Genomic DNA, 16,792 nt, shown 5'->3' on the forward strand with positions numbered 1-16,792 from the left:
AGCATAACATTATAATTTCTCTAGATAATCAAATGAGGAGTCAAGCACCTGTATATATAGATTTCCAAGTCTGAAATTCAAATTCAATTGCCTCCAAATTCACCCCTCCTAATTTGCATTTCATTTCCAAGGTGGACTAAAGTATGGCATCCCTCCCTTAAGTCAAAACTATGCCTAGCAAAGGGGACCACGATTTTTGGCATAAAAAACACTTTGTCAAATAAAAATAAAGTCTCCACATTCACTTGGGCGTCCTTCATGTTGATGTGTTTTTTATGCACATGTGAACACAGAATAAAATACCAAGGTATCTTATCCTCTCTTGAACAAAATCACCTCAGATGCTAAGGCTAAGATCAACTAAAATGATTCCAAGGTTTCTACATGTTAGGTCTTGACTTGTGGATAAGTTCAGTGGTTTGATGTGATAATGTTGGAATCACAAGGGGACTTACGTTGTACATGAATGCTCAATCTTATCATGGATTAGGATGGGTATGCCGATGACTTAGGATTTAGCAATAAAGCTCTGGACTAAATTTTAACAAGACTTCCTAAAAAAAATGACAAAAGGGAATAGGGTTCAGGAAATCTATTCTAAGCCTAGGAATGTAGGAAATGATGAACACATTTAGTGGAATCAAACTAGGCAAGGTCTCACCATCAAGTCAAATAGATTTTGACACGAGCTTAGTGCAATCATCTAAGGTATACTTTAGATTTTCAAATCATCACCATCACCACCCAATTTGATGCATATCAATGGACACATAACAATTGAAGTTAAGTTTACATAAATTTCCAGTTGACCACGCACAACACACTTACAATCAGCAAGAGGTTATTGGTATGGATTAAGGATTCCACACAAATATATTCAACAAATCTTTCAATCAATCTAACAAACATAAAAGCAAATTCTAATCTAACTTGGAGGAATTGAGAAACATGAATACAAAACAACATTTGAAAGACAAAATCACCATCAAGTTGAACAATGATTTATATTCAAATAGCTGCAACATATACCAACAATTCTACAAAAACTATTGCTTACAAATGAGAGGCAATGGGGTTTATATAGAGCCTCAAAAGAAATGAATGGCTCAGATTGATTCAAGATCAACGACCAAGATTACAAGATAAAACCCTAATTAGGGTTTGTACAACCACCATTACATTGGCCACTAAGAAACGAGGGTAGTTAAGATAATAATATTTGATGTAGTGCCATGTGTCACCTATTCCCTCCTTGAATGAATGTTGACTTGGTACCCTTTGATTGGATGGATGGTGACCAGGATGCCACCTTAGCTTGCCTTTTACACTTAATCAATTTGCCTTGTACATTCCTCTTCTTCATAATGTTTGGAATCCCTTATGATACTTTACATTCCATCCTTATGTTAACGAATTCCATGAACTGTTCCCTCCTTATGTTTGGAAAATTTCCCAATCTTGGAATCCTGAAATATTTCCTTCCTTGACACACTTTGATATTGAAATCCCCTGATGTAGTTTTGGATTTCCTAATGTGGAATCCTTTGTGTTCATTTCTTGAACTTGCTTTCCTTCATTTGTTCATCATCAAGGTGAAGTCTTCTCCTCATGATTGATCTAGTCCTCATCTTCACCTTTGGAAATCCTATCCGGAAATCCTCATCCAATCTTTGAAGTATTGATCTTCCTCATCCGCATTTGTGTGCATCCTCCTTCACCTCAAGCCTTGATCATCATGCTTCCTTTCCTCGTAACAGTCCTGCAAAACAAACAAGCATTGAATCAAATACCTATTGGGATAAACTTGATTTCAACCATGGTGGGAAATCCATCTGCATACGAACGGATCAGTCCTCAAAACCATCCTCATCATCCCTGTTCATTTCTTCACTTGGTGGAAATTTGATGCCTATTTGGACAACTTCCTTTGTAATTCCGCCCTGCAATGGAAATCCGACTCCCATCCGGACACTTTGTTCTTAAAAATTTTGTGTTGATTGGATCACCATTCGATGGAGTGGACATCTGGACACCATCGGGACTTTGTTCCTGACATTTGTCCCAACATGTGATAGGTAATCTTAGAAAATTGTAACACCAATTCTGGAAAATATGAAGGTCTGGATTGAAATCTAGAAGATTTTCCTCAAGAAAAACTGATTCTCAGACTTAGGATAAGTCTGATTGCAATAAATAAGTACGAAAAGAACCCTGTAAACTCAGAAATGAAGTATTTGGAGCCCAAAAATGAATGTCCAGGTATGGAAATATCACTTGGAGGTCTGAAAACACTCAGAAAGTGACTGATTTTTTATATCAAAGTTGTAATAAAAGTCTGATTTTCTGAGGACAAAGTCTGAATACACCCTCCAATGCCTCAAAATACTCAGAAAATGGTGTATTGAAGTCTGATTTTCTGATTCTTAAGTCTGAATACCCCCTCTGAAAGTCTGAAAATGGCTCCAAAAAGTCTGAAGACACACTGAAAATGATGAATATCAATGGCTAGAAGTGGTCACAGCCCTGTCACATGCTTGCATTTGAATTATTTTGACCTTCAAAACTCAAAAATGGTCACATCTGGGCACAACTATGTGGCTAGAAATGAAGTTTCAGTCTGAAGACGGCCTGGTATACTTAGGAAAATTTCAAAAATGGAGTCCAGAAGTATACCACAATGCTTGGAAAAGGGTGTGGAAAAGTCTGATTTTTAGTTCTTAAAGTCTGAAGACACCCTTCCAAGGTCCAACAATGGCTGCCCAATATCTGAAGACAACCTACAACTTCAATAAATCAGTCATTTGAACTTGTTGGTGTCATAGGAAACACTTGTATTTGATGAATTTCACCTTCCCAAAGTGAAGTTTGTCAAATTTGGGCACGAACAAAGGGCTGGTAAAAAAAATATCTAAGTCTGAAGACAAATCTGAAAGTGAAATTTCAGACTTAGATCAGCAATGGAAGCTCCACCAAATGCCCAAAAAACTCATAAGGATGATGCACAAGTGAAATTTCCCAAGTGTGGAGGTAGCTGGAAATGAAAAATCAGTCTGAAGATGTGCTCCCAGCCAACAATGGAGGTCAAATCACTCCCAGCAATGGGGCCCAGCAAGGTCTGAAAATAATGGCAGACCCTTAACACTAAAAAATATCACCAAAATTCATAAGGATATGGAGGAATCAGCCTCCCAAATAAAATCGTCCAACTTCAGCCATGGCGCCAATTCATAAAAATCACCCAAGACATCAAAATCATCCTCCAAGCTTGCTGTAATGGTCTCCAAACATGGCGCCTAGGTCTGATTGGGCAAACAAATACTCCAAATCTGCAACTTCAACTCCAACAATGGTGTCAACTTGACACTTGGGCAAAAATCGCCCAACTGGGACCTCCAATCTGCCTTCAATCAGCCACCTAACTGTCACATCAGCAACTTATAATGTTATTTTATTGCTGGGCAGGCATACTTAAACACATTTTCACCTTGAAACTTCACCACACAAGCAATGTGGGATAAAACTTTGATACTTATACTTGCCTGGGGAAAATCAATTTGCTTCTAGAAGTATCTAATCATTAAATGTTTATTGTAAATGATTTATTAATTGTTTTTTGATTTTTTAAATAGTCGTCAACACTTGTAAAAACAATTAAATATTGGGTCAATTTATTAAAAATATTTCAAAATTTAGATCAAAATTGACCTCAAGGGAAAATCGCCCCCTTTTGGGATAAAAATCCCAATGAAAAATTATTAAAAAATCATTAAAATGCCTTTGGGGGGGAAATCAACTCCAGTCTGGATAGCAATCCGGACTCAAAAATCTTCAATTTGCACTTGTCCGTACTAAAATCCACAAAAAACCGTCATGAAAAGCTTTGGTGGAAAATTGGTAGACATTAGGAATCCTCACTTAAGTCATCTGCAACTTCATCCACACTCCCTAGGGGAAATTCGAAGGTAGTCAAGAAAATTTCCAACACTTAGACAAAATTTAATCATCCTGGGGGAAGATCGACCCTAGTCTAGATTTTGAATGGAGAAAATAAGGCCTGTCTAGATTCCAAGGGAAATCCATGTCCAGTCTGGATTTTGAGTGGGGGAAAATCATGGGTAGTCAGGAATATGAGGGGAAAAGCACCTCTAGTGTGGAATTTTGACCTTTTGACCCTTAGAATGTGGATTTTCATCCGGAATATGATGATTTTTCCACTCAAAACCACTAGGGAACTTCAAAACTCAATAAAACTCATCTAGACTTAGGCAAATTCATCAAAAATTTGAGCGAAAAACAAGGAAACCTATCGGGATAAAGTGCAAAATCTACTTGAATAACTTCCTAGAAGCGAGAAAACAACTCGTAAAGGTTCCGAAACACCTTGGCACTCAAAAATCACCAACGAGGACGTTGAAAAACACGTTTACGCTCAAATGTCAACGCAACACTTAGCAAGGATAAATCAAAACCCTAAGGCAACCCCCAGACTTAGGCAAAACTCAAGATCACTCTAATATTTTGACATTTTAAACACATGATCCTATTTAAAATTCAAAAAACCCTCTCATTGGCAAAGGCAAACACTAGGAAATTAGGCAAAACTTATACTCTAAAAAGTGAAAAGTGGGGGTCCCCATTTGCAATGGGGCGATGTGTGAAGATGTCACAACACTTCATAACACAAATAATTCGCCTAGCAAACTTAGGAAAATCATGTTATGCACAATTCTCAATAGCATTAATCAATAAAAAAAATAATTAAATATTAAACCTTAGGATAAGGAAATAATATTTAATAGATAATTAATCAAGAATGAAGTTGTGTGATGAAAACCGTTGAATTGAACTGGATTAGGACCCTATCCAAGACTGCCAAAAATAGAAATTCTCAAACTGCCACTTACTAAAAATAGTATGTCGTGAAATATTGCTCCAAAAAACGTGATCTTCGCACCCAGAGAAAGAGCTTGGAAAGCTCGGTAAAACTGCACCATCCAAACAGCCAAACCTTAACTTACTAAAAATAGTAAGTTCACACTTCAATGTAGAATCAATTGCATGTTATGCCACCCTGGAGTTCATGGAAAACCCAGAAGGAAACCATAAGCAGAACTGAATAATTCCCTCCTGACAAACCCTAAGAAGCTCGTGCAAAACTCCACAAAAGTTGGAAACCCTAATTCTCCTTTCCAAATAGCCTATGGGTCTCCAGAATAGGCCACTGGACCACTGAATGAACATCACTGAGAAGGGGACATTGCAAGTAGTCGCCAAGCTGAGATTTATGACGACTGTGGACTTTGTTATGTCTCCTTCACAACATATTTGTAATTTTCCATCACTATTCTTCTCCATTATGCTCCCTCATCATTCTTTGCAAACATATCTAAGTTTCAATGCCTTTGTACCAAACTTATAAGTATCCCCTTGATATCCCTTAATGGTGCATTTTAAATAGATTGAATACCACCACAAAACGCATCTCACCTATGGATGGAGTTATCAATTGATGTTCTATCCTTGTAGCCATGACAATTCTTGGAGCTCCATTCATAATGCCTCAAAGCACTACTTCCCCTTTCGATTTGAATTTCAGCTCCACAGTTTTATAGTTTAGGGTGAATTCCTCAAGGGAATAAAGCAGTTATACACCCAAAACCATGTTAGTATTTCCCAATCCAACAACATAGAGTCATCATGCATTTTATGTCTTCCTAAGGTGATGTCGAGCTGCCTTATCTTCTTAAGACAAGGAATGGTGAAGTTATTTGCAACTATGACGTTGAATCCCTCAAGTTTCTCTATGGCTAGTCTCCTCTTGGATACCAAATCCTCATCAATAAAATTATGAGTAGCTTCACTATTAATCAACATTGTAATCTTCTATTCATGCAACACTCCATGCACTCGAAACAAATGATATATAGGAGCACCCAAAAGAGAAGCAAGGATACCCATCCAGAAGTTCTTCTATGTAATGTACTTGTCTTTTGCCCAAACACCCAAGCACCCAATGCTCACTACAAGAGCAACACAGATTCTTCCTCTAGAGTTCATTTTTCAAATCCCTCATTCTTATTAGGCCTCAAAGGTAACACCTTGGGTTAAGGAAAACACTTTTGGAAATGTTTCTTTCAGTGTCCTATTGGAAGAGGCTTGGAGCTAAACTTGTTCCTGGCCACTAAATCCCCAAGATTCAAAATTCTTTTGGTGCCATCCTACAAAGACTTTGGATCAAATGCCCTCAACAAACCCTTGAGTGGTTTGGTTAGATCATCCACAAATAGCACAATTAGTCTCCTCTCCATCACGTTTGGAACCATGATTGATAACCTTTGAAACTCTGCCATAATGTTCAAGTGTACCCTCTTGCCTCAACAATGCTAACTCTTAAAAATGAATCTCTATATCCTTCCTGTCAAATGTCTCTATCAATTTCTGGCTAAAATCTTTAGAGTAGTAATAGAACCATGCCCTTGTGTCACTATGTTGTGGTATTACGGTATTACCATTCATGAGCCAAACCCTCTAGGTGTAAGGTAGTGAACTTAATTGCTTCTTCTTCATACATAGGATTCAATGAAAGTAGGTATCCAATTTCTACAACCACACCCTAGCTGAACAATTATTCAATCCATCATATGTAGGCATAGTGATTTTCCCCAGTCTTTTGTATGTCTTTCTTGGGCTGCTCTTGATAATATCTCCTTCTCCTTGTATGTACATTCCTTGTTTTCATTTCATAGTATTCAATGAAGGACGTGTTACAGCGGATTGCTAGAGTTAGAGCTTTGTACTGTGTATAATATCTTGCCATCTCATCCTTTCACTGTGGTGGTGATTGTTGACCTTCTTCAAATTGACCTTCTTCTCTTTGCAAAAAATTGGTCCAGAATGTCTTTGAAGGGGAATAAATTAATACTTAATAATTGGTTGAGTTGATTCCTTCTGCCATATTTTGATTTGGCTTTGCAGAACTCCATTGTTTGTTCATTCCCCTCAAAATGCAATCTGTTTATGGACTCTCTCATTGAAGATTGAAATTCCCTGGCCAACTCCCTTCTTTCATGGCTGATGATTTCCTAAAGGTTTGCCTTTTCACCCTATCACCCATGGTTTCCTCTGTCCTTTTTTCTCTTTGTCGATATCTGATTTCCTTATCCCTCCCTTGCATGGATTTACGTTACAAACTGATCCACAACTGGCAAGGATATTAGCTTTGATATAACTTTAATGTCCCCTTTATATTTTTTTAATGGTTTTATACCCTTTTTGCATTTTAAAATTTTTTTGAAACAAGAAACAAACTGAAACAGCAAATTCAAAATTGAAAATAATGATGGAAAATATTTGATCAAACCCTCAAACACTTCATAAGCCAAATTTGAATGAAATTTGTTAAATTTATGAGTGGTACAAATCCTAGGTCATTTCAAATGCTCAGATCAGAATCAAACATAAATTTGGAAACCCTCAAAGTCTGATTTTATGGATTTTTGCAATATTTACAAGCTAGAAATTGTTCTAAAACCAAAATTAGATTTGAAATCACAATTTTCAACTCGCACAGAAGTTATTGGAGTTGTATGACTAGTTGAAACTTGATTTAACCAGGTTAAGGATTGTGCAGACTAACACAACGATTTTTTCGGTTGTATTAAGAGCCGACAATGACCAAACAAACTATTTTTAACCCTCCTTGCTGCTGATTTTGTGCAGATCAGACCTTGGAAACACAAATCAGACATCAAAGTGCCAAATAAGTATGTCTGGACTGTCCTTACAGCTGGCGATTCCGAACCAGCAATATATATCTCTCAAAATTGGTCCCTCCTCTTTGAAAAAAAAATTCCAAATTTTTGTGCAGCTGGGCTATCTACAAAAATAGTGTCAAAACTCTCTAGTAATGCCAACCAACAACTGGTATGACTGTAACAACTCAGAATCAGCTCTTCAAAATGCTCAAAAATTAGCCAAAAAATTGAAACTCTGTATATAAACCCTCAAATATGCATTGGTGATTGAATGATGATTTTTGCTTGCCAAAAATACTGTAGCAAGCAAAATCCAAATCCATATCAAATCAGCACAGTCATGATTTGTGGATGGAACCACCCAAGATTGGAAACATGGGTTTTCATTCTTGATCTTAAATGTGGAATTCAAGAGGGTTTTTGTCCTTTCAAACCCCAAACAAACCAAGGGTTATCATCCTTGGATGCCTAGATTGAACAAATTACTCAAACTTGAAAATTGGATGCAAAGGGTAACTTGAATGATAAAAAAATTAAGATAGGTGCCTCCTTGATATAACTTTTTGAACTGGGCCCTTGGGTCCTAAATTTCCCTTCAAGTATTTAAAAACACTTTTTATTCTTTTACTTGAAGTATCTAAAAAGACTTATTTTGTACTAATGTTTTAAAATATCTTTTTCTTTTATTATAATAATATTCAAGTGCCCTTAAAATCAGAAATTGTCAACCCAACTTAACTAATATTATTAATTATTTTAATCTGAAAAATGGGACATGAAATCAATTATCACGTTTAAGACAAAGATCTGAAACTCATTGATGCTGATGCAAGGTACTAGAGAAAACTTTTATACTCATCATAAACCCCAAGTTACATTAATAATAGTCAGCAATAGTAAATATGAAAAATAATTTTTGAAACTCATAAACATCAAATATTATTACTATTATTGCAACAATCCGAATACTGATAGATATTGGTACACAGCACAGCAGTTACCATTAACATATGTTATCGCAAAAACCGAAAATATTATTTATCATAAATACTGAAGTAAATGTTTATCACAATGAGCAGCATTGAGATGGTGAAATAAGCACACCACATTGAAACTCAACAATTCTCCTTGCAATCAAATCTGAAATTTGCCGGCAACCTTTTCCATGAAATAAATACTCCAAAAATGCTCCTTATTTCTCCGAATCCAGAATTAAAAATGCATTTTTTTGGTGCTATTGTGATCCTCGTATGGAATCATCTCTCTTGGATAAGAAGGTTTTCATTCTCTAATCCCAATTAAAAACCAAGAGGGCTTTTCTTCTCTAAATTCTCACAACTAAGGGCTTTCATCCTTGGATGAGAAGATGAACACAAGTGCTTGGAAAAGGGTTTGATTATGAAACATGGATGATCCGTTTGCTCCATTTGCCCTCCTTTTATAAATTTCTTTTGGGGCCCTCTTAAATTTGAATTTGTTTCCTTCCTAAAATTCCTTTCCAAAGTGCTTTAAATAGTCTTTTAAAATCAAATATTACATGAGGCATTATGATGCCTCATTTAGGTGGCCACTTTATTAAAATAATAATTATTTAAATTGTCCTTATAAAATAAAGTTATTGGGTCCAACTTAAAGTATTATCCTTTCAATTTTCTTTTAACTTAGCCTATGGGAAATGAGGAATTTGTCCCCAATTAATTTAATTAGAAAATGGGGCATGGCACTTTCCTACCTAATGGCTATATTGCTTTGATAAATTCGAATTACCTCTCTATCCTCAACCCAAATTCCCTCTCAACTCTGGTAATCCAATTAAACATTTTATCCACATTAACACTAAATCAATGACTAGTTTTCATTTTAAATTCAATAAAATTACTTCACTCTGTACATCTTTGGAGATTGGCCAATCATCACTTTGTTCCATCTTTGCTGCATCATCCATAGACTGAACAATCATATTTGATGAATTTACTTCGAGTAGTAAATAATGTGATGTATAGTACAACGTAATCTTTCCAGCATCTAAGTGATAGTACACTCTTTATGTTTGTAGTTTCATCTCAGCTTCTACATTCATGTTATCAGGCGTTCTCTTTTCTCCACCTTGGTTTGGTTCTTACTCCAAAGAATCATATTTGAGAAGTTTTACCAATCTCATTTGTATCTGGATACTCTTCATTGTTTACTTTTATACCTTGGGCATCAGTTGCATATCCCAAACAATTTCATCTGCAACTAAAATAATCTTATTCTGCTGCAATATCTTCTACAGATGCTACAATATATTCATTCTCTCACACATTGACGTACTTTTCTTACATCCTCAGATTTTTATGTACAAATTCATTAGTCTCATCCTTTAGTGATATTGTCACACCTGCTATGATATATCCATCTTCTCCGCTATTTGTAATTTTCTTATATGTAAGATATGCAGTGTGATAACTGATTTCATCTCTTCATACTATTCATGTATGTATGGATTCCAAAAATGAATAAAACAATTCAGTACTTACCAACTCAACTCTTTCTTAACTCCTGCATGTTATGCATAGATAGTGAAACTACCAAGTGTACCTAGGAATTTGGTCCACATTTGTTTTTTCTTACTGCCTCTTCTTTGGAATAAAAAACCCAGACCCAGTATAATTTGTTTACATAATTTATTTCCCCATAACTAGTGGTTATAAATATCCTTCACACAACAAGGTCATAGTGTTTCCATCTCTGAGATTGTGGTTTTTAGATTCTGTTTCATTATAACTATAATCCCGCATGTTCCTATCTGACCATTCCTGATGTACCTGCATCACTTTTAATTCCGGGTAAATATATCTCATCTTGTTGCTATAGGGATTACTAAATGCATTAATTCATTACATAAGACATATAATTTTAATAATGATATTGCTTCTGGATTCTTTCATTTAATGTTTTGGATCACACTCAGTGATCCATCATTAGGAAGAGGACAATGAAGAATCAGATTGCAGACATAACCTTAAAAAGAAGCGAAGAAAAGGGAGGGGGACTGGAGAATGAGGAACGTGACAGGAGGAAGAGGGGGTAAATATAGAGGAGAAATCAAAGTACATGAAAAAAATACAAATACAACAGAAAGTATATATATACATAGTAATTAATAACCAAATGAATAAATATGAGTAAAAACATAAAATTATTCAAATATATACGTGTAAGAAAGAATATATATATAAAAGGATCAGTCACCAGGCAATGGGTGCATTAGCCCTATAATTGAAACCTGCTAGGACTTGAAAAGGTTTATAATCTAGTACAAATTGCTTTTAGCCCTCCAGATTGTTCAGGCTATTGTTGAAATTATGCAACACCTAGAGGCATCTACAGAGGATGGTAAATATATAACAAGTGATCAAAATCAAGATAAATTTAGCTCTATCCTGAGAGTTATTTCCAATCTACATGTACGTTGAATATGAAAATTTGAAAACAAATTATAAAACCAAATTTATACATTAGAAGTAATTTTTCTATTTCAATGGAACTTGTGGTGTCATGTATCTCATTTCTGTGCTTGCTCTGTCCTCCTGATTTTAAGTTGGGTTTTTCTCGGGTTTCTACCAAGGTAGAATTTTTGTTGACCTAACTTATTCCAATTGAGATCTCCTGTCTTTTTAATCTTCCAAGCAAATCATTGTTGAAGTAATTTTGAGGGTTTTAAGGATAATCTAAGTGGGTTTTTTTGTAACTTTGAAGTGCATTCTCTGACTGTAAGTATCCCTCAAAATTACTTGATCACAAGCTATAGTATCTTGTTCCTTTTTTATGAACTGCATTTATGATTTTATCAACTCACCATTTATTCTTTGCCAAATTTCCAGGAAACGTGGAGCCGTATCAATTCATTCTTCCTTCCACATGGAAGCGAGTGCGAGTTGCTAACATATTGTCAGGTAACTACTGTCAGCCTAAATGTGCCGAGCCATGGGTGGAGGCAAAGTTTGAGGATGCAAATCAGGGAACTGTGCAGGTAGTTGCGTCTCCTTTGATCCGCCTCACAAATAAACCAAATGCTCAAATTGAGGAAATTGGGAATCCAGAGAAGCTGATCGCTTCATTAGGTCCCTTTGTAACTGGGAACAGCTATGATCCAGATGAGCTTGTTGAAAGCAACGTGGAAAGGCATGATGACCAAACAGTAAGTCTGCTGGAAAAAGCTTTCTTAGTACTCTTTTGGAATGGAGATGTCTAAATTTTAATTGGGTATTTGTGGCTAATATTACAAAACTATATTTCTAGGCGTTATTCATTGCCAGACAATCAATGTTGCAATAAATCTAATGCCATGCAATGATATTGTCACATTTGCTTGCAGATTATTTTTTAATCATTATAAATATTTGGATTCAATTAATTTACCTGCATTGATTTGTCTCTTACCAGTATTACAGTTACACATTGGAGACTCCATATGCCTTAACTGGTACTCACAATCTTGCAAAGGCTACTGCAAAAGGTAATACAGTCGTACTCTTTGTAGTCAGTGCCAATGACAAGCAGTGGCCAAAATCAGAAAAAATACTGCGAAGTATAGTCAATTCATTCCAAATTTAGCTTGCTTGTCCAAGCTAGCTGGGAAAAGTGTATATTATATGTAATTATTTGCTCTTGGCTGCAAGTGATACTTAAAAATTTGAACATAATTCAATTATTTTTCATTCAATATCCTATTGATCAGTTGGAAGTTGTGTTGGCCTTAGGTACTTTATTTTCTTTGCATTTCTTAGAGAACGAGCTTATTTAATGTTTTGACCACTTACCTGCCTTGTTGGGTACAAATAAAGTGGCCTATGTAATTTCAGGTTTGGATGGCAACTCTGGGTAGGTTTAGCTGTATATAATTATTATTTTGAAGTAAAATCTTGTATGCTTCTCCTCGTTGGTTTTTAGCCAAGGAATTAACTTCATCCGTGAATGAAAAGAAGTTCAGAATTCCATTCATTTACTCATGGATGATACCACTGAATTTTACTGAATAATTTAAAATACATCTCTTTTCTTGAACTAAGTGCATATCCACTTAGAAACTGCGGATGATTATATCTATTGCTAAACTCTAAAATTGCTTTAAGAAAATTTTCTACACAATTGCAGTGGGCTCCATGCGAAGAGCTTATGCTTCAGGTGTTTGCCAAGTCCAGCTGACATCATGGGCAATTCTGGCTGCCTGTTTACATATTCAACATCATCACTTTTCAACCAATCGGGAAAATATTTCCTGCATGTATTTTCCAAGTCCAGCAGACATCATGGGCAGTTCTGGCTTCCTGTTTACAAATTCAATATTACAACTTTTCAACCAATGAGGAAAACATTTATTTATTTTGTTCTAAATAACAAGTACCGGATCTCATCAATAGCAGCTACTTTATGCTTATAAGCAGTAGGCAATGATCTCAGCACTTTAGCAACAATCCCATCTTCTTCAAGAGTTCCACTGGCACATCTGATGTTCATGACAAGCTCATTCACCTTAGCCATAAAGGATGTTATGTTTTCATCTTCTCCCATCATTGCAATAAACTATAGGGATATCTATGCAATGAGATCTGCTGTTTAGTGTGTACTGTAATTCTGTCTTTTACTTTTCTGGGTTTAGCATTTTGTGGTCACCAACCCAATTAGCACTGTGTGTAAGGAGCAGGCAGAAGGGTTGGTAAGGACTTTCAGATAACACCCCTAGAAACATATATTGGACTTCTTCATTGCGTTGCTGCTTTTGGGAAGGGAGGTGGCTTTACATTCAATTACCCTGCAACATAATTTTGAACCTTTTATAAATATATATCATATATCATCGGCAGAACACTTAAAAGCTGAGATTCCACGAAATAAGTAGAAGTAATTTGTCGTACAAGATAGGGCATGAGATTCTTCAGTGTCTCAGAAAGCTCACTCTATGAAACTAAGCAATTTTGAAAGTTACATTGCTCCCAAAACAATCGTAGTTTCAACATTGTACAATATTTAAATTTTCAGAAGCCTGGCCCAAGGAGTCTGATATCCATATAATCCATCAAAAGAAAAAGAAATAAAACGATGAGCTCCTAGCTGTGACAATTAGGATACCCACCAAGACAAGGCATATCCTTTGAAACAATCATACATTTCTTGCATAAATTGCTTATCTCGATTAATTAGCTTCAATCATTACTCTATGATAAAAATATATAGTTAGCTAATGATTGAAGCTAACTAGTAATTAAACTAGTAATTAATCAAGGCAAGGATTTTCATAGATTTGCCTTTTCAGGTCTGGTTGAATCAAATTGCTTATTTTGAGTAATTAGCCAACCATTGCTTTTTATAAAGCTTTTGGTACACAAATTGCTTGATTAATTAGCATACCATAGAGTTGCATTTTTTAGGTCTCGTCTTGTTTTATCACTAGCATGAATAGCATTAAATGATAAGTTCGCTTCTGGCTCTGGAGCTACCTGTATTTATTGATCATGGACAAAGTTTATGTTCTGGTTTAGTAACACCAAAGTCAATCAGTTTCATGTAACTCTAAATTCTAACGTTTGATAATATAAAATGCAGTACTTAGCATTTAGATCTTGTGGAGTAAAATAGGAATAGAATAACTTTCTGGCACTACTCTATACCTTGAATCTTTGTGATTGAAGTGCTCCCGAGACTATATGACCCAAAGTCTAGCTTGATTGTCTCAATGAAACAGTGTAGTATAAACAAAATATAACACAACTTTCTAGCTTTTTATTTTTATTTTAAATGTAAACTCTTGTATAATCATATTAAGCAAATAAAACCTTGAGATAGTGTTAGTTGGGGATTGACTAGAACCAGGAACAACAACAGAATCCTACCGCAATCCTCTACAAAGAGGTTGTGGAGCTCCTAGCTGGAGAGACACCCTCTAGGATATGAGTAAAATGTAAGGGATGTATCCCATCAAATAGATATTTGTGTAAGTTATAATATAACATAGTAGAGGTAGAGATAGAAGTAAGAGTAGAAGAGTAAAAAAAAGTAATAATAATAATAGGAAAAAGGATAGAGCCCAAAGAATATGTGGGAAATGGCTATTCAGCCCCTAGAATGCACCAAGGCATGTATCTTTTATACATTATAATAGATGTTTGGTGTATCCTAGGGGCTGCATAGCCATTCCCATTAATGCACAGTGAATGGCAATCTGATTAATCTTTTGGCTAATAAGTCAAGTTGCTATAATTTACACCATTGAATTATTGCTTTTGCTAGAAAAGTTATTGCCATCTTGCAATTTACACATAGTTAAACAATTTAAATTGTTTCAGTTGTCTAATTTTAACAACTTGAGGCTCAATTGCTCGATTGGTAATTCGGTGCCAAAATTACTTTGTTTTACATAAAGAAGATATGAAAACGGCTCTATGGTAGAGAGGCCAAATTGTACAACTATAATAGTGTACATAATTTAATTTATTCATTTTTTTTTGGAGGAATTTGGACTTTTGTATTTTAGAACCTATAAGAAAAGTAAGCTATATATTTAGCATTTGCTAAAACAAATTTTCCTTGTGCCTTAAAATCAGAGGAAATTGGGCATAGTAGGGAAGAGGTTCAGTTACCCCATATATTCTAACTAAAAAATCGTCTAGTGGGCCAATAGCCTCCCCTTGGTATATCTAGTAGGTAGGAAAATTGTTAGTAATTAAACCAATTATGCAACTTTATTGGTACCAATAGCACACAATTATTGGGGCATTTGTGCATAAGTATTGGACCAATTGTGCAAATTTTATGGTGGTCAAAGTGAATGGTTAACCAGATAGTAAGGAATATGTATGAGACGCCAACTCAAATGACCGCTTTTTGGCCCTTGCATGCATAATGAATGTCACAGCGTTTGTTGTAACTATCCAGAAGTTAAAACAATAGTTGTAAGCAAGTTAAGTCACATATGAATTGACAAGTAGGAATCATCAAAATTAGAAGCCTTGACAGTCAAATGATAAGCAGTAGCATCTTTCCACAAAGTAGCAACACCTTTATGGCATGAGAGAGAACAATTCGAAGCTAAGTGACTTGTTAAAAAGCATCTCCGATAACGAAAGGGGAGGCCCTCATAATCCAATGATTGAGTCCATGGCCTATTCCCAACTATAAGAACCACATCCCCAGGAAGAGGCATGGAGATGTCAATGTTGATTAAAATGTGAGCAAAGTTAGAATGACCCATGGAGGACGTGGAATCATCAACCTTCAAGAATCGGCTGATAGAGTTGCCAATGGCCTTGTAACAAGAATGCTTCTTGAAATGAAAGGGGAGATTGGGATGGCGAACCCATACTGGACACACATTGAGTGGTTTCGTAAGAGGGTTAAAAGAAGTTGCCCAAGGTTTGATCGAGAGAGGGTTAACTCCCCAAGTCCATAACTTGCCCAACACCAAGTCACAATCATTAGAAGAAGGAAAGGAAGCAATAAAAATACCCTTTGCACAAGGATAAAACTCAATGCTACCAGCAATGAAAGGCTTCCAAGAATCACTCACCGAACGATAGAGGTCAGGGAGAGAAGGCCATAACCCCGCAAATCTGCACACCAACCCACAACGTTGGTAGAAACCAATGTATTCTACCACATCTTGCCCACAAACTGCCAAAGTCTTGGCACAAGGAAGAGGGCGATTCCCCTTGGGAGGATGAGTAGCAAATCTAACCATGTGAGCAAACTTTGCCCACTAGAAAGTCTGGGAGGGGGGGGACCCCAACATTAGAGGTCCAGACCTGATCACCATCATCAACAGCACCAGACCCACCCATAGCCAGTGGAGGAGGTGTCGCGGAGAAAGGCAAGCCCGAGAGCTTAGCAAATCTCTCATTCAATGGGATTGAGCTAGCAGCAATAGGGGTAGTGGCGGCAATGACAGTCCCCAACGAACCTCGATGAAAAGAATCACCTGACACAGAGGCCACAATAGCTGCAACCCCAACCAAGTTAGCCATTAAAGCATTCTGAAATGGAGCAGCCACAGACTGAGC

At 36.1% G+C, this 16,792-nt stretch overlaps 1 protein-coding gene across 1 annotated transcript in view; it reads left to right on the forward strand.

Moving 5' to 3' along the window:
- The window catches only part of LOC131067788 (psbP domain-containing protein 6, chloroplastic), a 104,904-nt gene extending 92,166 nt beyond the window's left edge, over positions 1–12,738 (forward strand). The window contains exons 2-3 of the mRNA XM_058002939.2: positions 11,621–11,937; positions 12,183–12,738. Of these exons, the coding sequence (XP_057858922.2) occupies positions 11,621–11,937; positions 12,183–12,353 (488 nt within the window). The 3' untranslated portion in view covers positions 12,354–12,738. The remainder of the gene's footprint in view (positions 1–11,620; positions 11,938–12,182) is intronic.
- The last annotated feature ends 4,054 nt before the right edge of the window (positions 12,739–16,792 follow it).

This window comes from Cryptomeria japonica, chromosome 3, assembly GCF_030272615.1.
Source record: "Cryptomeria japonica chromosome 3, Sugi_1.0, whole genome shotgun sequence".
NCBI classification, from domain to species: domain Eukaryota; kingdom Viridiplantae; phylum Streptophyta; class Pinopsida; order Cupressales; family Cupressaceae; genus Cryptomeria; species Cryptomeria japonica.